Source organism: Sitophilus oryzae, unplaced genomic scaffold (assembly GCF_002938485.1).
Source record: "Sitophilus oryzae breed Bouriz unplaced genomic scaffold, Soryzae_2.0 scaffold_682_pilon_pilon, whole genome shotgun sequence".
Taxonomy (NCBI): domain Eukaryota; kingdom Metazoa; phylum Arthropoda; class Insecta; order Coleoptera; family Curculionidae; genus Sitophilus; species Sitophilus oryzae.
In genome coordinates, this window is record NW_022147287.1 from 1,835,887 (window position 1) to 1,860,866 (window position 24,980).

Here is a 24,980-nt window from a genome sequence, read left to right on the forward strand (position 1 = left end):
CTAAATTTTTTGATTTTCTTGGGATTTAGGTTCGGGAAAAACGCTGATTAAGTTTTCATTTGGTTTTTCATTATTTTTATTTGGTTTAAAAAAAAAACGGTTCGGCTAACATTATAGCCTTCATCAGTGTTGTGTCATATGAAAAAAATAGTGTCGAATATAATCCAAAAAATTACATATAAAATATTCATACCACGCACATAATGTTTACTGCGTACTGCGTACTCCATAGTCAATGTAGATAATTTTAGTGTTAAGAATAATAATTTTAAAAAATATGTGGTCATGTTTTGATTAGTTTATATTAGTTTATTAATTGCAGTAAATATTATGAGGTGTGAATTATATTGTATATGTAATTTTTTGGATTATATTCGACACTATTTTTCTCATATGACACAACACTGATGAAGGCTATAGTTAGCCGAAACGTTTTTTTAAACCAAATAAAAATAATGAAAACCCAAATGAAAACTTAAATCAGCGTTTTTCCCGAACCTAAAAATCCCAAGAAAATCAAAAATTTTAGAATAATTTTACATATAAAATGCCAGCGATCTTCATTTCATAGCCATCGCTGACGCCTTTTTTAGATAATATTGTATTATTTGTAAATATAATTTTTCGAAGATTGATACTTGCAAGATATACATATAAATTTTGTGAATGCAAATAATAATACATCACTATTATTAGATATTGAATGTTTTTTGTTAAATTAGATCGATTTTCAAACCCCAAAATTTAAAATATATTTACATTTTACCCATTATGTTATGTACCTATACACTATTTGTACATCGTAAAACATTTGCTGCATTTGTATGGTTCATAGTTTATTTGCCAAAGTATTTATTACTATAAATAGGTATATATGTTGGAGTTATTAACTGTATATTATGTATATTTCATGTAAACTATATCATTTTTAAAATACAAATCAAAAATCTGAGGAATAATTATGTTTTCCATGTATTCTACAACATATTTATTAATCCGTGATATCTAACTAGCGTGACGTCATAAATCTCGCCCGCAGGCTGATCTTTTAATAGAAGGCACTGCCCAGCCTATACTAAAAATGTAGGGTTATTAATATTAATACTGTATTATAAATAGGTTATTAGGCTATCAATAAAATATTTCAAAAATGCTATTGTTCTAAAGCTCCAATTAATTTAAAATATAGCTTTGGATAGAAAATTAGAAGTGTCAGAAAAGCTATTAGGCGTAAAGACGTCGACAAAGGCAATTTTCTTCAAGAAACAAATTTTATTCCAAGCCTGAGATTTAGCTATAATTAAGGTCGATTAGGGGGCGGTAAGTAAATCTCGAAGTGGTTCAGCTGAAGTAATTTGTCCAATTTAGCCATTATGTATGCGGTACATTTAGTTTAAATCGCCGTATTTAACCCTGTACTAGTCTTCAGTGGCGGGTAATTACAAAATAAAAAACTTAATATAATTGGTCGAATATACGACTCTTTAGGAGGAGATACTTCGAATAAATATTTTCTTCTTTCTTTTAAAAAAAGAAAAACAAAAAAGCAAAATAAAATAAGTATGTACGCTGTCATAAAAATTGAAGAGCATTAAATTCTGCATATAATGAGTATCAATTTTGCTGATAAACGCATTAAAGTGACATTCAAACGTTCGTCACACGAAAACGATTATTCTAAAAGTTACAGAGCATCAAGTTAGCATTTTACATCAAGTAATACATGTCGAGAAAATAAAAATATTCGCGTTCCGGCGTCCCACAATTCTGCCTAGAATGAGTATCAATTCGTTGAATTCGATTCAGTAGTATAGCTTATAGTAGTAAGTAACATAATAGATGCTTAAAAATAGCTATTTTTACCAGTTTTGCCACTTCAAAAGAGCATTTCTTATCCAACGACCGTAATAAGAAACGTCTGATTAGCATGCTTCGTAAAAGGCTGGGGATGAAGGATTTATTGAAAAAGTAGCAGAGGAAGATGCTGATAGACTCATTGTTACGACTGCAATTGACTTATCCATTGTTATCCATTGGTAGTAATTGTTGGAGAGAACACAGATCTGTTGGTCCTACTTACAGAATTAGCACCTACCACCTCAAAAATTGCACTAATGAAGCCTGGGAAGGGTGCGAAGAAAAATAATTTGTAGTCTCCCAGAAACTTCAAATACTCGGAGAGTTTAAAACAAAAATTCTGTTCCTGCATGCTTTCAGTTGATGTCATCATTGTATCAGCAGTGGAAAATTAAGTTTGTCAAAAATTTGGACAGAAACATAGACTTACAAGATGTTGTGTTCATCTTCAAAAATAATAAGGCTTGTGCTGATGAGATAGATACTGCTGGGATAAAATACCTTGAAGCCATTTATGGTGATCCTCGAAAACATAGATCCTTATTAGACGATATACGATACGATATTTTCGCCAAAGTAGTAGTCAAAACAAACGTGAAAATAGCAACCCTTCCCCAGTGGAGATGGAAAACATATGTTGTCCATATAACATGAAATTATAGGCAAAAATATGAAAAAAGCGGCGGTCGAGCAACCGTGCAAAACTAGAATACTTATCCTTTATGTCAACTGAACAAATTAAAACCATAATTAGCTTTCCAACTTTTTTCCAAGTCCTATAATAGATCTTATTTGACTGGCTCAAAACCTTTCATTGTTACGCCAATGATCAGTTATATCTTCTTAGTAATTAGATCTTTCATAAATAAGTTTCTCCAAACAAATAAACTGGCATCGTTATCGATCTGGTATACAGAAGCTTGATTAATTATATGTTCTTTAAAGGTTAGAAAGAAAACGAATCAGCTAATAGAATTCTTGATTGATTCCCATTGTCAACTGCGATAAAGAATTGGATTTTGGAGGTTCAGCCTTACTAAAGGAAGACCCTATAGCTGCTGGAGTTCCATTAGAACTGTTCTTTTTATGTCAAACTATAATCCCGACTAAGCCTTGAAGCAATCTTCTTACACTCTTACAGACATCTGCCGGCTTTACTTTTCTTATTTATTTTTTCATTACGTCACTTCGCAGCAGAACATATTGATTCAAATGTATACAGGGTGTTTTTTAAAAGTAGCCACTCACGCTTATAACTTTTTTATTTTTTCAGATATAAAAACTAAATTTGGTATGTTAATTTATGACATAAATCGGGATTAATTGACGGTGTACAATTGGTTTCCTTCACTTCCTGTTTCACCGGAAATTGCTACAACTTTTGATTTTTAAATCTTACTCTCAGTATTTTTAGGGTTCCGTACCCAAAGGGTAAAAACGGGAACCCTATTACTAAGATTTCGCTGTCCGTCTGTCTGTCACAAAGGTGTATCTTATGACCCGTTACAGCAAGATAGTTAAAATTTTTACAGATAATGTATCTATGTTGCCGCTATAAGAACAAATACTAAAAACAGAATTAAATAAATGTTTATAAATAAAAAAGTACTTTCACTAAACATTATCTTTTAAGTAAGAATTTTACATAGAATTTTTCAAGTCCCCGGTGGCCGCGTGGTTAAAGTTTTAGGACTTTGCGCTGCTATGAAGTTGGAGCCGTAGTAAGGCAGGTTCGAATCCTAGTCAAGGCGACATTTTTTTCATCGTTTTTTTTTTAATTTTTACATATTTTTACATATTTATTTTCACTTTTTACATATTTATTATTGATTAATACAATTTTTAGTAATGTGTTTCTTCACTTTTTTTTAAATTACTTATACGCGCATTCAAAATTTTAGCTAAATCGGAAAAAAAGTTTATACTAATACAGGGTTGTTCACCACATACGACACGGAGTATTGTAGCTAAACGATGAGATTTTTACAAATTGTAAGTTTGGGGTTCGTTGAAGGACTATTAGAGCTACAATTTAAAAATATTTTTACAAGATACAGAGTGTCCCAAATAAACAAAAAATATCAAAGTTGTATTTTTTTAAATGGAACACCCTGTATATTATTACATTTTAGTTTCTACGATTAAAATAAAAGGTAAATTTGATTAAGGTTTATTATACTTAAACCTTACCGTTTTTGAAATATTTTCAATTTTGTGAAATTGCAGTAAAAATTTTAAAGCTTCATTTCTCCAAGGGTATCAATGTTTTTAATACTAAATATTTAATGAAGTTTATTTATTGATCAGTTATTGTGTTGCAATAATAAAAATAATACTACCTTATACAGAGTGTCTAAAAATTTATTTTAAATAATTATTAGCTTCAAACGGCAATAACTTCTTTAATTTAAATGGAATGCCCTGTATGTTTTAGGAGAATCAGATGCACAAAATAATTGCCTATCAAATTGTATTATACCATTTTTTACCTACCTCTTCAAGTTTTTTTAGAAAATACATTTTATTATAATTTACACCTCATTTATCAGTTTTATCACTATACCCATGGAATATTGACATTTTAAATTTTTTTAAAGCAACATACATATGTAGAAAATGTACTGGTAGTAAAAATAATAATATTGTAAGCCCATTTGTATGCAAAAAGAAAACTATTTAAATCTTTATAAAAGAGTATACCATTAACTAAATATAACACCATTATTTCCGCCCATATACTAATTATTTACATACTTAATTGTGTTCGTTAATAAATTATTATAAATAAATGTGGATTTGAGTCAGAAATCAATATAATAATAAGTTATCAAATTAAAGTCTCTGTTGTTATAAATAAGCATTTATTAAAAAATGAAATATCATTTTTAAGGTGTTACTTTTTATCACACTATCTAATGCCCATACAAAATTCAGTTTTTTAGTATTTGGAGCAATTATTATTAATCAACGCAAACAGTCAGTTAATGTAGTTTGAATACGGCATCATATTAATTGGTCCTCTTTAACAAATATTTAAACAGTTTTTTTTTTATTTTTTAATGAAATAAACGAATTATATCGACAATATTAGTATCTGTACTCTTTAAAAATTTGGTACATCTTTAAAAATGACCTAAAATGTCAATAGTCCATGGGTATATTGATAAATAAGTTCTAAATTACAAGAAAATGCATTTTCTACGGAAACTTAAAGAGATAGGTAAAAAATGGTTTAATATAATTTGATAGACAATTAAATTGTGCATCTGATTCTAGTAAAATATACAGGGTGTTCCATTTAAATTAAACAAGTTATTGCCGTTTGAAGCTAATAATTATTTAAAATAAATTTTTAGACACTCTGTATAAGGTAGTATTATTTTTATTATTACTACACAATAACTGATCACTAAATAAACTTCAGTAAATATTTAGTATCAAAAATTTTGATACCCTTGGAGAAATGAAGCCTTAAAATTTTTACTGCAATTTCACAAAATTGAAAATATTTCAAAAACGGTAAGTATAATAAATCTTAATCAAATTTACCTTTATTTTAATCGTAGAAACTAAAAATGTAATAATATACAGGGTGTTCCATTTAAAAAAATACAACTTTGATATTTTTTACTTATTTGGGACACTCTGTATCTTGTAAAATTATTTTTAAATTGTACCTCTAATAGTCCTTCATCGAACCCAAAACTTACAATTTGTAAAAATCTCATCGTTTAGCTACAATACTCCGTGTCGTATGTGGTGAACAACCCTGTATAATGTCTAATGTTGTATAGATAATGAATGGTACGGAACCCTTCGTGCGCGAGTCTGACTCACACTTGACCAATTTTTTACTTTAGTTAATAGAAAATGACATTCTTAATAGAATAACATATCACATATCAACTTTTGACATTTTCAATTAAAAAAATAGCATTTTAAATTTCAATCTAGAGTGCTATGGCAGTGTTAAAACCATTAATTTTTAAGGAGCAAGGTGCTTTGGAAAAATATATTTGATCGTTTAATGTTTTAAGTGTCTTTTTCTGGCCGATTAAAAGTTGCCCAAATCGTATTTATCTATACCCCAGAAGCATACTATGTTAAGTCCAAAATTGGCATATTTGAGTCATTCGAAAAAATGTTGGTGTAATTTAAAAAACTGTTTTACATTTAATTTAAGTTCAAAATAGAGTTTAGTCATATACCAATTATTACAATCATAGGTTTAAAAATAACATTCATAAGGTAAAACTGTGTTTTGTGACTTAACATAGTTTGTTTCTGAGGTACAATTCATAAATACACGAAAGTTTTAAAATAAGAAACATGCAAAAAAAGGTACCTAAATACGTTTATTTATTGTAAACATTAATTATAATATCAGTACAATTGGTTAAATTAATTCCAGACGATGGCAGGTGAGTTGAATTTTTAGAAAGTAAATTTATTTCCTGAGTGCTTGAACTTGTTGAAGACCCATCATTGCCAGAAATGTTACCCAAAATATTACACATGACACTTTTTTCTTATTTTCTTTGGAATTTTCTATACAGCTCTCTGCCACTGTGTTAGAGCGCCAACCACCATGTCTTTTAACAGTTAATAAATCCACTCCTAAATCTGCAAGCAACGACGCAGACGATCTACGGAAACAATGGCCAGTGCATTGTTGTGGATTTGGAAGACTTAGGAACAATGCTATTTTATACGGCGTTTTCCCTAAAGTATTAATGCCAACGGGTTGCTTAATACATTTTCCATTTCTGTACCCCACAAAAAATCGAGTATGCTCTATGTTGCTTGGCCGCATAGCTATATATCTTCGAACCATTTCCACCATATTTATTCCTTCAACATTCCTTTTCGTTATAAAAAAATATCGTAATATCTTTGTTTTCGTAAATGGAATAATGATATGAATGCATTGTCCTTCATCTTTAACATTTTGCAGCTGCAGATTTGTCAACTCGATACGCCGGCAGGCTCCCGCAAGTCCCACTGTCAATGAAACTTTTGTCAGGAAATAAGTTTTAACATCTGCTTCCAACAAAAAACGAGTTATGTCTTCTTTTCTTAAAATTCTCGATTTTTTTGACCGAAATCCTTCCGATTTTCTTTTTAAAAATGCAATTAAATGGACGTACTTACTAATATCTGTATTTTTCTTCACTGATATAACTGAACGTAGCATAGAATGATATAGCCAAAGTGATTTCCTTCCTTCCTATGTTTTGAAAGATGTTCAAAATATGCCAGGAGAACCTTTTCGTTACTACTATTCTTGATTCCTTTCCCTTTACACCAATCTTCAAGTTTTACATAGGCTTGCTAGTACGATTGTCTTGATTTTTCAGGAAGTAGGGAATCGACAACGTTTTGCGCAATGCGTTCAATATCCGAAGGGACACTTTCAGAATCAGAATCACCCATATTAATATTTTTTGCTTTTTGCTAAAACTGAACGTTTAACACAAAATTGAACATCAACAATTGAGTTGTCAAAGTCAAAATGGAAACAATCAACAAGCACGGTTACCACGGCGTCGACTAATATTGGCACCTGATAATTTTGAATTTTAATTTTTATGAGGATATCTCTGATATTTTAAATTAAATCAAATCTCTTTGGATCGTCCCTCGTGTCGCGTCGTAGATTAGATTTTGAATGATACACGTTCGAAACGAACTTTTTAATGAAACTTGTTAATTAACTTTTTATTGAAACGTTACACGCGTTTCATTATGATGTTCGTATCGAACTTGTATCATTAATAACTATAAAACATATACGTCTACAAAAACCCTTGACGTTTTGTTAAAATGTTTTTTTTTATTTTGTAAATTTTCTTCCAGTGGCGAAATAGGACTTTTTTGGATAGATAAATCCGCCACATAGGTATGGACATTTTTTTCAAACACACCTACAGCTAAATTATTCTTTTTGACTTACGTTGGACTGTCCGTAAATGAGGGGGGCACCGAAGGCGGCTGGTAAGGGTCCGCACGTGCCAGCAAACCCATTTTCCGTCAGATGCTTGTCCAGTTCAACCGGGTCACCCACAACGTTCGTAGGGACAATGGGAGCGTTCCTGCTCAGCGTCTGCAAAAGGAAAATGCATTTTACGAGGAGAATTTCAATTGGAATGCTCTAATATTCAAATAGGGGTTTTTATTGCAGTAATTTACTTTGCTGGAGATACGTTTTTTATTTTCCCAATTTTATGGAGATATGAATAATATATCCATTAAGTAATAGCGAACGAGGAAAACAAAATTTATTGCCAAGTTCAGAAAATTGGAGACAGAATTATAGTAAATTTATAATATCGGTTATTGATTTGTTTGTGTCTCGTATATTAACTTTGAACAAAAAAACCTACGGAAAGTGTTTGAATCTATTACGCTGTACTTTTCGGGTTGCTCTCAGAGGTCGGGTAAAGCGTGTGTGTCACCGAAGGAAATATATATTATATTTCAAAAATCTGCCTAAAGCTTAATCCGATTCTGTCGTGTTAAGCCACACCCAAAATTCCAAACACACGTGCTTTGATTAAGGCTTGATTATGGTTTCCAGAGCTTAAGCATTTGCCATAAAATAACGAGCAATTTATTATATAACCATATAAATGATATGTGATATATATGATTACAGTGATATATATGTATATATATATATATATCACTGTAATCACAAAAATTCAATCTATTTTCGTATTGTAACGGAATTTTAAATTATGTCTTTATTTTCGAGAAAATTTAGTCCAAACATAAGGAATATTTTGTTGATGTTTCACCATCAAAATCTTAAAAATAAAGAAGTTGTCTAAAAATGTGTTACAATACGGATATAGTATAATCCTTTATCTTTAATTTCCTTCTTCATTTGTGTAAAAATATCTAGCCAGTTTTACATAAAACGTTAACTGCCGAACGCTTATTTTCCTACTTTTTCGGACTAGTGAAATGGACTCTTAACATACAACCGTTGCAATTATAAAACTATTGTAAGATGCCAAGAACACCAAATCCCGAATTCATATTCTCTTCTAAAAATTCCATACATACAAAAAGACAAAGACAAAGACAAAGACAAAGACGTAGACGTAGACGTAGACGTAGACGTAGACGTAGACGTAGACGTAGACGTGGATGTAGACGTAGACGTAGACGTAGACGTAGACGTAGACGTAGACGTAGACGTAGACGTAGACGTAGACGTAGACAAAGACAAAGACAAAGATAGGCGTAGACGTAGGCGTAGACGTAGACGTAGACGTAGACGTAGACGTAGACGTAGACGTAGACGTAGACGTAGACGTAGACGTAGACGTAGACGTAGACGTAGACGTAGACGTAGACGTAGACGTAGACGTAGACGTAGACGTAGACGTAGATGTAGACGTAGACGTAGACGTAGACGTAGACGTAGACGTAGACGTAGACGTAGACGTAGACGTAGACCTAGACCTAGACCTAGACGTAGACGTAGACGTAGACGTAGACGTAGACGTAGACGTAGACGTAGACGTAGACGTAGACGTAGACGTAGACGTAGACGTAGACGTAGACGTAGACGTAGACGTAGACGTAGACGTAGACGTAGACGTAGACGTAGACGTAGGCGTAGGCGTAGGCGTAGGCGTAGGCGTAGGCGTAGGCGTAGGCGTAGGCGTAGACGTAGACGTAGACGTAGACGTAGACGTAGACGTAGACGTAGACGTAGACGTAGACGTAGACGTAGACGTAGACGTAGACGTGGACGTAGACGTAGACGTAGACGTAGACGTAGACGTAGACGTAGACGTAGACGTAGACGTAGACGTAGACGTAGACGTAGACGTAGAGACGTAGACGTAGACGTAGACGTAGACGTAGACGTAGACGTAGACGTAGACGTAGACGTAGACGTAGACGTAGACGTAGACGTAGACGTAGACGTAGACGTAGGCGTAGGCGTAGGCGTAGGCGTAGGCGTAGACGTAGACGTAGACGTAGACGTAGACGTAGACGTAGACGTAGACGTAGACGTAGACGTAGACGTAGACGTAGACGTAGACGTAGACGTAGACGTAGACGTAGACGTAGACGTAGACGTAGACGTAGGCGTAGACGTAGGCGTAGGCGTAGGCGTAGACGTAGACGTAGACGTAGACGTAGACGTAGACGTAGACGTAGACGTAGACGTAGACGTAGACGTAGACGTAGACGTAGACCTAGACCTAGACCTAGACGTAGACGTAGACGTAGACGTAGACGTAGACGTAGACGTAGACGTAGACGTAGACGTAGACGTAGACGTAGACGTAGACGTAGACGTAGACGTAGACGTAGACGTAGACGTAGACGTAGACGTAGACGTAGACGTAGACGTAGTAGTTTTTGCCTTTCTGTTTTTTCTTTAATATTTGCTTTAGCCCTTTAAGTCCCAAGCTATTGAAACCGCACTACACGATCTCCATGTTTGCTTGTTTTATTCTACGATACTGTAATTTTACGACTCCTTGTCTATCGACAAGCAATAAAATCCTTCTACGATAGCTCTAAATTATTTGCCCACGTTGATTAAGAGCAAATTTCCGACGCTGGGCTGTCAGTCGTCGTGGCCGAGGAAAATAAAACCTTTGAGCCATTGTTGACGGATGAATGGGGCAAGGTCGGTGAACCGTAAGACGAAGGGCATATCGTTGTTGGAAGTCGATAAAACTCGCTTAGACCGCGGAGAAAAAAAGGCCATTAAAGGGTTCGTTGGGTTTTATTTTCGCATCGGTGTATAGCGGAACAATAAACTTCCGCGCAATAAAACACGTATAGAGATGTGTGGGTGGTATACAGGGTGCTTCAAATTCGAGGTACGGGCATAGGTTTCTCGGAAATCGTAATAGATACGAATATGTTTACTTGAATACTTGAAATACTTTTTTTTTGAAAATCAATTTTATGTTTTCCTGTCGTTACTTTTTAGAAAATCAAAAACCTAATTACACATTCTCATAGCTCCGTTTTTTTCTAAAAAACTCAACAATCTTTGAAATTTTAAAACTTTCTTGATGGCGTCTTGGTGAACATCCCAAAGCGCAACTTAGCCCCAACTTAACCATGTTCGTTTCTATTATGGTTACCGAGATACCAATTCTCGTGCTTCGAATTTGTAGCACCCTGTATACAGGGTGGTCCGAATTGTATTCCGGAAACTTCGGCAGTATATTGTGCAGATAAAAATAAGTAAAGAAGTTCGTATACTCGTAAATGTATGTCCTAAAATGCTTAGTTTTATAGGGCATGTTTCTCTCTACAATTTCCTATTTCACAATGTACCGTTTGTGTCCGGGAAGGGTTCATAATTTCATAGTTGTCGATTTTCGAAAGAAATCAGTACATTTATTTTATTTCGTATATTTTTCATTTTATTGTTTTTATGGAAAGCACTGTTCATTAAAATGTTGTATCCTATGTTATAGGGATTGTTTCTCTCTACAATTTCCTATTTCACAATGTACCGTTTGTGTCCGGGAAGGGTTCATAATTTCATAGTTGTCGATTTTCGAAAGAAATCAGTACATTTATATTATTTCGTATATTTTTCATTTTATTGTTATTATGGAAAGCACTGTTCATTTCACCGGGTGTAGAAGTTTCATTTTTATTTCGATTTTTTCCAAATAATTTCTGAAGTAACGTCAATATTTGGATGAAAATTGGTGTCTGGTAGTTTTTTGACATGAGAAATTTGATTTTGATGTCAATATGACTCCTACTAGGACGCCACCTACATAATTTTTAACTGATTTCAAGAATAATAACTTTTCGTCCGTACCTGTATAAAAGTAATGAGTAAAAAAATATATACATTTACGACGTTCTTACGTGAAAAAGGTGTTTTGGTAAAAATCGCTATGGTTTTCGAGATATTTGGAATCGAAATTATTAATACTTGTCATCACTGACATAAATTAAACATGTTGACTAAATAGTTATTAGACTGAAATCAAAAATTTGAAATGTTTTTGCGCCAAAACTGTTTTATTATCATTTTTTTGCAGAAAAATTTATGATTAATTTAAAAAAATAAAAATTTTCCAAATTTATTATTTCAGCGAAATAACCATAGGAAATAACCATCTAACTCAACGTGTTTATTTTTCGTCAATAATGACATGTATTGACTATTTCCATTCTAAATATCTTGAGAACGGTTGCTCGTAGCGATTTTTACCAACAGAAATTATTAAATTAATTATTAATATTAAATTATTATTTACATAAAAAATCATGGAAATATATACTTTTTCACTCAATTTTATACAGGTACAGACGAAAAGTTATTACTCTTCAAAACAGTTAAAACACATATAGGTGTCGCCCTCTACTAGTAGAAGTCATATTGACATCAAAATCCAAATTTCTCATGTCAAAAAACTCCCAGACACCATTTTTTATCCAAATATTGACTTTACTTCAGAAATTATTTGGAAAAAATCGAAATAAAAATGAAACTTCTACACCCTGTATCTCTGAAACTAAGCATTTTAGGACATACACTTATACGAACTTTTTTACTTATTTTTATCTGCAGAATATGCTGCCGAAGTTTCCGGAATACAGTTCCGACCACCCTGTATAAGATAAAAATTTCTACATATTTTTTAGTAAGAGACAATGTATGCATTCCATAAAGCACAACCCTTATTTTAAAAGCAATAAAACTGTTCTACTAAAGACTACTAAAGAACATTGTATTTGTAAAACTTTAATATTGGCCAGAAGCAAGACGTACTTCAATAAAAGATGTCAACAAGAATTGTTGCTGTAATCACGCGTAATCGTCTCAAGCAACATTATTGGGATTCCTCCAGAGACGTTTCCAATATTCCATAACATTTCTGCAGAACATTGTTATGTAAAGTATCTGCAACTCATATGCCCTAACTGAAAGTATGCAATAAAGGATGCGAGTGAATAGAGAACTACGTTTCTTTGTCTGTATATATTTGACGGAGTAAAAATTGTTTCAAATAACCCAGAGTCAGTCTCGAATTTTAAATTTTATCTAATATGAGCTCTGTCTTAGAGAATGCAATATAAAAACAGGAGCTTAAAATCTGCAATTTTTTTTTGTTTTATTATAATTTTCTGACTAAATAAGCGATTCGAATAAAAATTTTAGGGTAGAAGCGTTGATTGAAAGAATTGGGAAGATACGTACAACCTAAAGCTGCGTCCACATAGCTCGCGGGCAGGCCAAACGAACACGTGAAACACGAGAAACATGGCAAACAGTCGGAGCGAGATGTTCGCGGCGCTCGCGACGCTCGCGGTGCTCCACGTGCTTGCGATCTCATAAAATGCCTGTTTCGACTGTTCTGACTTCAACTATATTTTTCATTTTTTTCTTAATTTTCTCTGAAACGATATGGAAATTTGGAAAAGTATAAAACTGATTAACCGTTTTAAAATCAACAAAAAAAATTATGAAGAATGCATTTTTCTCAAAATGTCAATGATAAAAATGTGTTTTCTCTTGTAAAGCCAATACAAATCCGGGGATATACTGTATAATACCGCACGATCGAAAATAAAATGGCATCCAGTTGGCTTGGAAATGAACATCGATAACATTTCCTCTATAATTTTACATAAAAAATGACACCAATTTTCATTTTATAACTATCGCTGACGCCGTTTTTTATCATATTGAGCAGAGACCAACAATATTTATTTGGAGTTGCATAAAAACACGATTTCGTCTTTTAGTCCGACATTTAATGGTTCATAGTCGGTAATATTATTTTAACCAAAATATTAACTTAAAAATTATAAATACCTTACAGATATTCCCGTACTAAGGACAGTATAAATAAGGTTTTTTTTCTTTTAAATAACAATTTTATCGTTTGCATTTTTTGCCCATGATGTTGGTTATGCCCATGATGTTGGATACAGGTAGTAGTGAGATGGGGTAGACAAAGAAAAAGACAATGGTTAACACACGTAAAACGCATGGAAGAAGACAGGCTACCACGCATAGCCCTTGAAGGGAAACCCGTGGGTAAGAGACAGCCGGGAAGACCTCCAAAAAGATGGAAAGACAGTTGGCAGTCCATCTTCCAAGAACTCCTACAGAGGCAACCTTAAAATTAACAGATCGAAAGATCTCAAATAAGTAAAAGAAGAAGAAGATGTTGGTTTACGGCTTTTGTTCAAGTTTAGATATTGGTACCTGGCTCTATGCCTATATCACCGCCGCGCCGTAGAAACGAACGATCGCATTCTGATCCGATTCAATTCTCACGTATCTTTTTTACGGCTCATCGTTCGGATTTTATGGATCCGTGCCGGCCACGATTCAACTGAACGAACCGTATTGCAAACAATGAACCAATTATCACGATTCTTTGAACGAACGATCGCGTTGTGATCCGATTCAATTCTCATGACTCTTTTTTACGGCTCATCGTTCAAATGTTATGGATCCGTGCCGGCCACGATTCAATTGAACGAACCGTATTGCAAGCAATAAATCAGTTATCACTTCTTTGAACGAACGATCGCGTTGTGATCCGATTCAATTCTCACGACTCTTTTTTACGGCTCATCGTTCAAATGTTATGGATCCGTGCCGGCCACGATTCAACTGAACGAACCGTATTGCAAACAATGAACCAATTATCACGATTCTTTGAACGAACGATCGCGTTGTGATCCGATTCAATTCTCACGACTCTTTTTTACGGCTCATCGTTCAAATGTTATGGATCCGTGCCGACCACGATTCAATTGAACGAACCGTATTGCAAGCAATGAATCAGTTATCACGATTCTTTGAACGAACGATCGCGTTGTGATCCGATTCAATTCTCACGTCTCTTTTTTACAGCTCATCGTTCAAATGTTATGGATCCGTGCCGGCCACGATTCAACTGAACGAACCGTATTGCAAACAATGAACCAATTATCACGATTCTTTGAACGAACGATCGCGTTGTGATCCGATTCAATTCTCACGACTCTTTTTTACGGCTCATCGTTCAAATGTTATGGATCCGTGCCGGCCACGATTCAATTGAACGAACCGTATTGCAAGCAATGAATCAGTTATCACTCCTTTGAACGAACGATCGCGTTGTGATCCGATTCAATTCGCACGACTCTTTTTTACGGCTCATCGTTTAAATGTTATGGATCCGTGCCGGCCACGATTCAATTGAACAAACCGTATTGCGAGCAGTGAATCAGTTATCACGATTCTTTGAACGAACGATCGCGTTGTGATCCGATTCAATTCTCACGACTCTTTTTTACGGCTCATCGTTCAAACCTTATGGATCCGTGCTGGCCACGACTCAATTGAACGAACCGTATTGTGAACAATGAACCAACTCTCACCATTTTTTGAACGAACGATCGCGTTGTGATCCGATTCAATTCTCACGACTCTTTTTTACGGCTCATCGTTCAAATGTTCTGGATCCGTGCCGGTCACGATTCAATTGAACGAACCGTATTGCAAGCAATGAATCAGTTATCACTTCTTTGAACGAACGATCGCGTTGTGATCCGATTCAATTCTCACGACTCTTTTTTACGGCTCATCGTTCAAATGTTATGGATCCGTGCCGGCCACGATTCAATTGAACAAACCGTATTGCAAGCAGTGAATCAGTTATCACGATTCTTTGAACGAACGATCGCGTTGTGATCCGATTCAATTCTCACGACTCTTTTTTACGGCTCATCGTTCAAACCTTATGGATCCGTGCTGGCCACGACTCAATTGAACGAACCGTATTGTGAACAATGAACCAACTCTCACCATTTTTTGAACGAACGATCGCGTTGTGATCCGATTCAATTCTCACGACTCTTTTTACGGCTCATCGTTCAAATGTTCTGGATCCGTGCCGGTCACGATTCAATTGAACGAACCGTATTGCAAGCAATGAATCAGTTATCACTTCTTTGAACGAACGATCGCGTTGTGATCCGATTCAATTCTCACGACTCTTTTTACGGCTCATCGTTCAAATGTTATGGATCCGTGCCGGCCACGATTCAATTGAACAAACCGTATTGCAAGCAGTGAATCAGTTATCACGATTCTTTGAACGAACGATCGCGTTGTGATCCGATTCAATTCTCACGACTCTTTTTTACGGCTCATCGTTCAAACCTTATGGATCCGTGCTGGCCACGACTCAATTGAACGAACCGTATAGTAAACAATGAACCAATTCTCACCATTTTTTGAACGAACGATCTCGTTGTAATCCGATTCAATTCTCACGACTCTTTTTTACGGCTCATCATTCAAATGTTATGGATCCGTGCCGGCCACCATTCAATTGAACGAACCGTATTGCAAGCAATGAATTAATTCTCACGATTTTTATGGATCCGCTCTGTCTACGATTCAATTGAACGAACCGTATTCGAAGCAGTAAATCGAATCACACGATTCATTTTTAATACTCGTTCAAATGAACGACTCGTTCAATCTTTGCCCACCTCTACTGTATACAGTTTCCTAAAAAAATCATAACACTTTTAATTCGGCGAGAAAATGTTTTCGTTTCTTTTTCTATCTGAGTGTAATACGAAACACATTGTATTAGTCTATTTTACTTAAAATTCTTTTGAACTTTCAGTAAAATATCGATTCGATTAAGAAACGAGGAGCAATTTTAAAGCAAACGATTCCAATTAAATTGGAAGCGTGCAAAAGATCAGCGTGTCAATTATAGGCCGGCGTGCCGCCCCATTCTCATTTCCATGTGTCATTTGGCGTCATTTCCATTGCGATACGAGGATAACGATCCCCTCCAAAGCCACTTTAAATGCAAACATCGTGCCATTCCAATTAACGGGACCCGGTGCGTCGGAATCCATTAAAAGAGTGTATTTTCCAAATAGCGTTTCTACGTTGTTACGCAAATTGCAAACTAAATTAGTTATCTAATAGCTAGAACTATGTATAAAAAATGTACAGCGTGGCACCACTCATACGACGCGGAGTCTACGAGGAGAACTACAACTTGTAATGAAATGAAATTTTGTGAACATATGTTAAGTTGATTTAAAGCATTTTTTAAAAATATAGAGAATTCTATAGGGTGCTCCCCCTATGGAACACCCTATATATTAATTGATTTTCGAATTCTAAGAGAAAAATAAAGGCGAATTTCATTAGAGAAGTATATGGCTCAAATGTAAGGTTTTGACATATTTAACAAATTTTCAAAACGAAGAATAAATTTAAAATTTCAATAAATGCTACCTAAATTATAATTTTTCCTGTGTAGCGTAGTATGTAGTTAAAATAACTATTGGTAATTTAAATCAAATTAAAATTTGATCCGAAAAGTTATACAAGGTGAGAGAAAATTAATATTAAACACTGGTCACATTTAAAAGCAATTCAATAATTCCCCATTGAATATCGGAATAATATACTGGGTGTTCCATTTAAAATAAAAGAGTAACTTGCTTTTAAATGTGACCAATGTTCAATATTAATCTGGTCTCACCCTGTATAACTTTATGGGTCAAGTTTTAATTTTATTTAGAGTGCAATGGTTATTTTAACTACATATTAGGCTATACCGGGTAAATTCCAATTTAGTTAGCTTTTATTGAAATTTAAAATTTGTTCTTCATTTTTAGAAAATGTTAAATGTGTCAAAAACCTTACATTTTAGCCATGTACTTCTCTAATAAAACTGGCCTTTATTTTTCGCCTAAAATCCGAAAATCAATTAATATATAAGGTGTCCTGTTACAAAAAACAAAACTTTCATGTGTAACTTTTTTTGGGACACCCTGTAGAACTCCCTATAATTTAAAAAAATGCTGTATGCTAATGTCTAAGCTACATATGTTCACAAAATTTCATTTCAATACAAACTGTCGTTCTCCTTGGAACCTCCGCGTTGTATGAGAGGCGCCACCCTGTATGTGCACTATGTGCGCATATTTACTGCAAACTAACAACTATTATATAGAAGGATTGGAAGGAAATGTTTGAAAAAATATAGTTCAAAATGTTGAAAAAGTAAAAATTAAAAATATGATTTTTTACGCGTAAAATATAGTTTTTTATATGTAACAAATAGTTTTTTACACGTAAAAAATAGGTTAATTTATTTTACCTGAATGCCTAGAGTACCCGATTCCACAGGCCTGGCCACTACCATTCGTACGTGGACACCGCACTGGCGTAAAACTGAGGCTACTTGTTCTGATCCCAAACCTCTGAGATTTACCTCGCCGATTTGGAGAATGTGATCTCCGCTTTGTAGTCTTCCGTCCTGTAACAAAAATAAAGTTTTACTTTGAATGTCTCCTCAATACAACCATGTCTGTTGAGAAAAAGCAATAGAGTTTAATACACCAGCCTATATCTGTTTCATCAACTTGATTAAACATATTGAAAGAGAAAAAAGTGCCTGATAATATTTCGAAACACTTGATGACGGAACAGTTGCCTGTTGCGACAGTGGTCTTTGATCCGTCTGTATACCAGGTTAGTCTGTCCTGAAGGAATATTAAAACAAATTGGCGCCGGGAGGCACGTATAGCCGCCCATACTAAAATATGTTAATAAAAAGTTGCTAGGGCTAGTTCTTTTAGTTTCAATTATCTCAAAAACTGCGACTTTGACTGATTTTGATGTTATTACAAATTTTGTTGCAAATATTCCTAATCTTAAATTGAAAGCCGCGTTTCGCTAGCTACTGTAATTTTGGAGTTACGATTTTTTTAAATTTTTAACCCCTTTCCGTACCCCCTTACCAACGCCCCACCCCCACCAAAAACTAATGGCCAGATTCTCGGGTGCCACAGTATTTTTGTGCCAAATTTGGTAAAAATCGGTTTAGCGGTTTTTGAGTTATCGTGTTACAGAAAGACAGACACACGGACAGACAGACACAGACAGTATTTAGGTCATTTATGACCCAAATAACTCATTTTGAGTGAAATTAAAAAGCAAAATAAAATTACACTAAATCACCACAATACACCAAAACACTTTTACTTTTACACTGGACGCGCGTTTCGCTAACCATGTTAGCATCATCAGCAGATGATTATAAACTAAAATACAATCTACAAGTTGAGCGTTTACTCGCCCAGTAGGTACCGAGTGGACGTGGCAAAATCTAGCCAACCGAGTCAGAGCCAACTGAGCGTAACAGTTAATTTCCGCCACTAGAGTAGTAGGAACAAAGAACTTGAAGGAATTGGACCGTTGACTCTGTTAATACTATCTTTACATTTATTAATTCTGATGCTTTGATATGCATCTAACTGCCTGTAATTTGAGACTTGTTTAATTAATTTTAAATTATTAAGATCTATACAATGTTCTTTATCAACAATATGTTCGGCAACGCAAGATTTATCCGGTCTACCATATCTTATCTGAGCTAAATGTTCTTTAAATCTAGTTAATATTGATCTTCTAGTTTGTCCAACATATTTCTGATTACAATCTTTACAAGAAATTTCATAAATACCCGACCTTTCCAGTGGAGGTGTTTTATCCTTTGGATTACCTAATAATTGTTGTAATTTATTATTAGCACTATACACAAGTTTATAATTGACGGTATTTAAAAATATTTAGACGTATCCTTCTCCACTTGAAAAGTCGAATTTTCAGAAATCATTAACCTATACCTACGTTTTCTAATTAATTTATCAACTAGTGAAGGAGAATATCCATTACACTCAGCTACATTCCTAATGTAATCTCTTTCTATTTCATATCTTTCGTTGGAAAGTGGGAAACTAAGTAATCTATGAACTAAGAAATTTAAACTAGCCATTTTATGTTCAACACTATGATGTGACTCATTAGGAATATATCTGCGTGTGGTCGTATTTTTCCTATAGATATCAAATTCCAGGCAATTATTAGTATTTCTAATAACTAATACATCTAGAAATGGTAATCTGTCGTTGTTCTCAATTTCATGCGTAAATTTAATGGAAGGAAAACGATTATTTAACTTAGAAATAAAATTATCTATGGTGTCTGAATGTGTGTCAAAAACAGCAAAAATATCATCCACATACCTAAACCATACTCTTGGAAAATACTCAAACTGATTCTTAGCCTCCACTTCAAACCTGCTCATGAATAAATTAGCCAAAAATGGAGACAATGGATTACCCATTACTGTACCTTCCCGCTGTTCAAAAAAGTTGTTATTAAATTGAAAACAATTTTGTTTCATACATAACGATGTAAGCTCAATATATTCAATCACAGTTTTGTTGTCGAGACCATTTGCGTTCAGTAATTCCTTCAAGTAGCCTAAAGTATGTGGAAAACTTTTTTTGCCGATCTTAATAGCCTGTTGGTATGATCGGCTAAAAATATTTGGTTCTTATAAAGGAATGAATAAATTTAATTCAACTAAGTGATGTATTCATTTTATTATATAATATTTCGATAATCTGAACCGCAAATAGAGTATATTATATCATTACTTTCCTCATCCGTTTTCCAATTATTAACAAGTTTCAAACTTCAATCCCCCTTCAACTTCTGTCGAAACTACGCGCACAGTTTGTCAGGGCTTTGCGAAAATGTGCCAATCTCACCTCGCAAAGCTCAGAGTGATAGAACAAGTATGCCTGAACTGTTAAAGCTATTTAAGGTATAAGATGACTTAACTAACTTGGGTAGATAGTTTTCGAGCTTCAAAATTCGAATTCTGAAGATTTTCGTTAATAGGTTGTGTTTTTATAGGTGTTAAGTTTTTAAAAATGTCAAAAGTTGACATATGATCATATCGTCTGTCAAATAAAGTAAAAAATACCGAGAGTGTAATTATTTAATAGAGACTTTTTAAGCCCCTTATTCGATCAGCTTTATACGTTAATCATTATATAGAATATGCGCAATGATACAAAAATAAGGTTATATAACCCAGATATAAAAATAGGATTACCCTATTAGTGGATAGCGTTCACCGCTATTTAGGTTCAAATAAACGGTACGCTATTACGGGATACATTTTAGCACGGTTGCCAAGTGTAATACTTATTTGGGTTAATCAAAGAAGAAGAAAAAAAGAAAACTGCTACAAATGGGTAACAAATAATACGTAAAATAGTTTATAAAAATATATTTTTTGTAGTCTTCTTTTGTCCTTCAAAATAATATAACCAACATATTTGAGTCACAAAAATTGGCAACGCCTATCCAAGTTGATGGTTGACACTTGACATCTTGACACTAATAATATTAATTATTATCTATTTCTCCGTCAGCATTTCGAACTCTAATAATATTTTCAATATTATTCATTGTTTATTATAATAAACAATTTTCACGAACCCCAAAAGAGAAAAACAAAAGTCAGTTTGTGAGGTTATTTGGCAACGTTAACGTTTGACAGATGACGTGTTAAATAAACGGTTCAAAATCTAAAATGACAGTACCTGGCCAACAAATTTTGTCGGTTATTTTTCACAAACTGCGCATGATCAGTATAACGTTTAGCGTTTTACGTCATTTACCAATTAGGCGACCTAAAAACTCTCTAATAATATCAAAAGTTGTAGTTATTTCCGGTAAAACAGGAAGTAACAAAAAACAATTGAACACGCCAATCAGTCCTAATTTATGTCATACCAAATAACTAAAAAACGCGTATCGAGAACACCTGCCTTGCGTTTCGCTGATCGAATACTTGCGCTCACCGCTTTGAAAGCGTAACGTTTTTATGTCAAAGTTACAGAATACGGGCCCAGGACAAGACACTAAAAACATTAGACCATTAAATCTATTTTCCAAGACTCTTCGATTAAAAATTCTAAACTCTAGATTGAAATTTAAAATACAAATTTGTTTTAAGCGAAAATGTCAAAAGATGACATATAATATGTCATCCTATTCAGAGTGTCATTCTCTATCGAATAAAGTAAAAAAATACCGAGGGTGTTATTTAAAAATCAAAAGTTGTAGTAATTTCCGGTGAAACAGGAAGTAGCCAAAACGAATTGAATAGGCCAATCAGTCCTAATTTATTTTATTTACTAACATACCAAATCTCGTTTTTTATCTGAAAAAATAAAAAGTTAGAGATGAGTTTTTGAGACGCACTCGGTATATCGCTGAAACTAATAGCACTAAATTTTACATTATTAAGAAAATATTGTTGATTTTGTTAAGGTGTAAAGAAATATTCTGTAAACTTTTTTATTGAACTAGTAATTTAAAAATTTAGTTTTCATATTCATAAAATTACCGCTCTTATACAGGGTGGCGCCTCTCATACGCCGCGGAAGCTCCGTTTTATTAAAGAAGTTTTATTAAAGAAGCATATACCTAAAATGTAAGGATTTTGACATATTTCACATTTTGTGAAAATGAAGAGTAAATTTTAAATTTCGATAACAGTTACCTAAATTTTTGTTGACCTTGTATAGCTTGATATTTAATTACAGTAACCATTATATGTTAAACCAAATTAAAATTTGACATGAAAAGTTATACAGGGTGAGACAAAATTAATATGGAACATTAGTCACTTTTAAAAGCAAGTTACTCCTTTATTTTAAATGGAACACCCAGTATATTTTTTCGGTGTTTAATGGGGGATGTAATATATATGTGTATATATATCTTCAAAAAATATTATTTAGGTAGCCTACCCCTCAGACAAATATTTTCCTCGTTATTTAAATTTTTGTGATTTTGCATCAGTATATCTTTATTATGTGAAAAAATCTAGGTGGCTGTATGATATACGTATTGTTAATTTAACAAAAATTAAATGTTGTAGAGTAAAATACTCAACGGTCATAAAAAGATACACGTTTAAAACATATTTTAATTATCACAGAATTAAAACTAGATATAAGCCTATAATTATGTAACAAAAATTAGCTAGATGAAATCAAACGCTCAAAATGCTTCATTTCCTGTTAACTGCATAAAATGATTGTCTTTTCAAGGGAATATTTTCATTTTAAAAGGCATTATGTGGAGTTCTACCTCGAAAAGCAGCTACATTAATTTCTCTCATGTTGTCGACAATAGTTGGTCGAGTTTTGTAAACACTGTCTTTAACATATCCCCATAAAAAAAACAGACTAGATAAAATCAGGGGCATTTAAGTATTATATTATTTGGTGAATGCACACTGCATTCACCTTTAAATAAGAAGACTAAGGAAGGAGCATATCAAAAATCTTAGGTACACCGCGATAGGCCTCAAATATGGCCGATTTAAATTCCGGTTTATCAGTGTCGTTCTAATTTTATTTAAAAAATGTAAAATTATGATGTAGGGTAGACGTGAGGTAGACTCAATAATTTGTTGTTTTATTTTACGTCGTGAATAAATGTTGGTAGTTATTAAAATTGTTATAAAAATATATAATTCTAATAAAAATAGATAAGTTATAATAAGTATTTATTAACACAAACATCATATTTTTCGATACGCTACTGAAGCAGGTAAGTCAAATTAACGTATCTAAATTCTTTGACATCTAATCTTTGACAAGTAATAAATAAAAGCTAAAATGCAAGAAAAATATATAATTTAGTTAATTTAAGTAAATTTCACGTATGTATATTATATAGTCACTTACTAGCGAAAAGTTGTTCCATTATTTCACTCAATTTTTGCCGAGATCTACCGCACGCTACACAACCAACTATTTTAGAGTCTTTTTCGATAAATCGCGATAGTGTTACTGTTAATTTAAGTTCTGCCACAATTTCCATCTAGATTTACTACCTTTATACTATCAGTAGTACAATAAATAATAAATAACATAAAATAAGCTCCGTAAAGACTGACAAATCCACAAAATTTCAAATCAAATTCAAATGTGTCAAATGAATCGTCAAACAGAACTGTCAAGGATCCCCACCCTAGAGAGCTTTTTCCGCCCACCATGCATGAATACATGGATAGCATTATGCTCCTTCCTTGGTCTTCTTATTCAAAGGCATTCACCAACTAATAGAATCATATCAATTCTCTCTAATGTAGGATAAGTTTGCATTTTCGGCAAATTTCTAAGAATTTTTTTTGTTTTAACTGACATAAAATGATAACTAGTTGTTGAAGTTGGACTGATTAGACAGCTATCTTCAATTAATGTCAGACATATCAAGCCACCTAGATTTTATCAAATAATAAAGATCTACTCAGATCAGATCATGTAAATGAAAATATCTAGGGAAATCTTTGTTTGAGGGGTAGGCAACCTAATAGTATTTTGAAGAGACATGAATTCTCCATTGACTATCGGAATAATATACTGGGTGTTCCATTTAAAATAAAAGAGTAACATGCTTTTAAAGGCGACCAATGTTCAATATTAATTTTATCTCGCCCTGTTATATCACCCTGTAACTGTCGTTCTCCTTGGAGCCTCCGCGGCGTATGAGAGGCGCCACCCTGTACTACATACTGTTGAATATTACATTAAATGTAAAGGAATTATAATTTTAAATAATATTTTAAATGTTTATTTAAAGAACTATCCTAAGATTTTTCCGTGGTGCATTTATAAAGGAAGGACTTTTATTCAGATTTCGAGGTGCATTCAGTAAAAAGCTGCTTTTAGTAAAACTTTCAAGAAAAACACTTCAAAGGAAAAATAAATTGACAACGTTAGCTGTAACAATGTTTAGAGAATTTAAATATTTGAAAATTTAGTAATACTTAGTCTACAATTTTATGAAAAAAGTTCTCTGTTTCAGAATAAATCTTATTGAAGACCTTGCAAAATACATTTTTTAATATATCGTAACTTCTAATAACTTTCTACGTACTTCAACTTGAACTGAGAGAAATGTATATCTTTTAAAATATAGTTTCTAGAGATCCTAGATTTCAAACTTTTCATTCCGTTCGTTATAGCAGCGTTTTTAGAGAACTGTTGAGAAGTTATTTTCTTGTAAAATCTTTCGGGAAATTAAAAGACGAAACTGTAAATGTAAAGCTGGACAGTTTTGTTTTCTATGCTTCTTCTTTATGATTGTACTAGACTCAAGTTCTTTTCGCAATATTTAAGTTGTTAAATACTAGGTACTGACATAAACTCTAATGGAAAATAATAAATTTATTCATTTTTGTTCTATATGAATTTTA

The 24,980-nt window shown here is 33.4% G+C and overlaps 1 protein-coding gene across 1 annotated transcript in view; it reads right to left on the reverse strand.

Annotated features, from left to right (window-relative positions):
- LOC115888072 overlaps positions 1-24,980 on the reverse strand; it is a 417,007-nt gene that overhangs the window by 324,526 nt on the left and 67,501 nt on the right. The window contains exons 4-5 of the mRNA XM_030907644.1: positions 18,003-18,161; positions 7,811-7,960 (exon numbers count right to left, since the gene is read on the reverse strand). Coding sequence (XP_030763504.1) covers positions 7,811-7,960; positions 18,003-18,161 — 309 coding nt within the window. The remainder of the gene's footprint in view (positions 1-7,810; positions 7,961-18,002; positions 18,162-24,980) is intronic.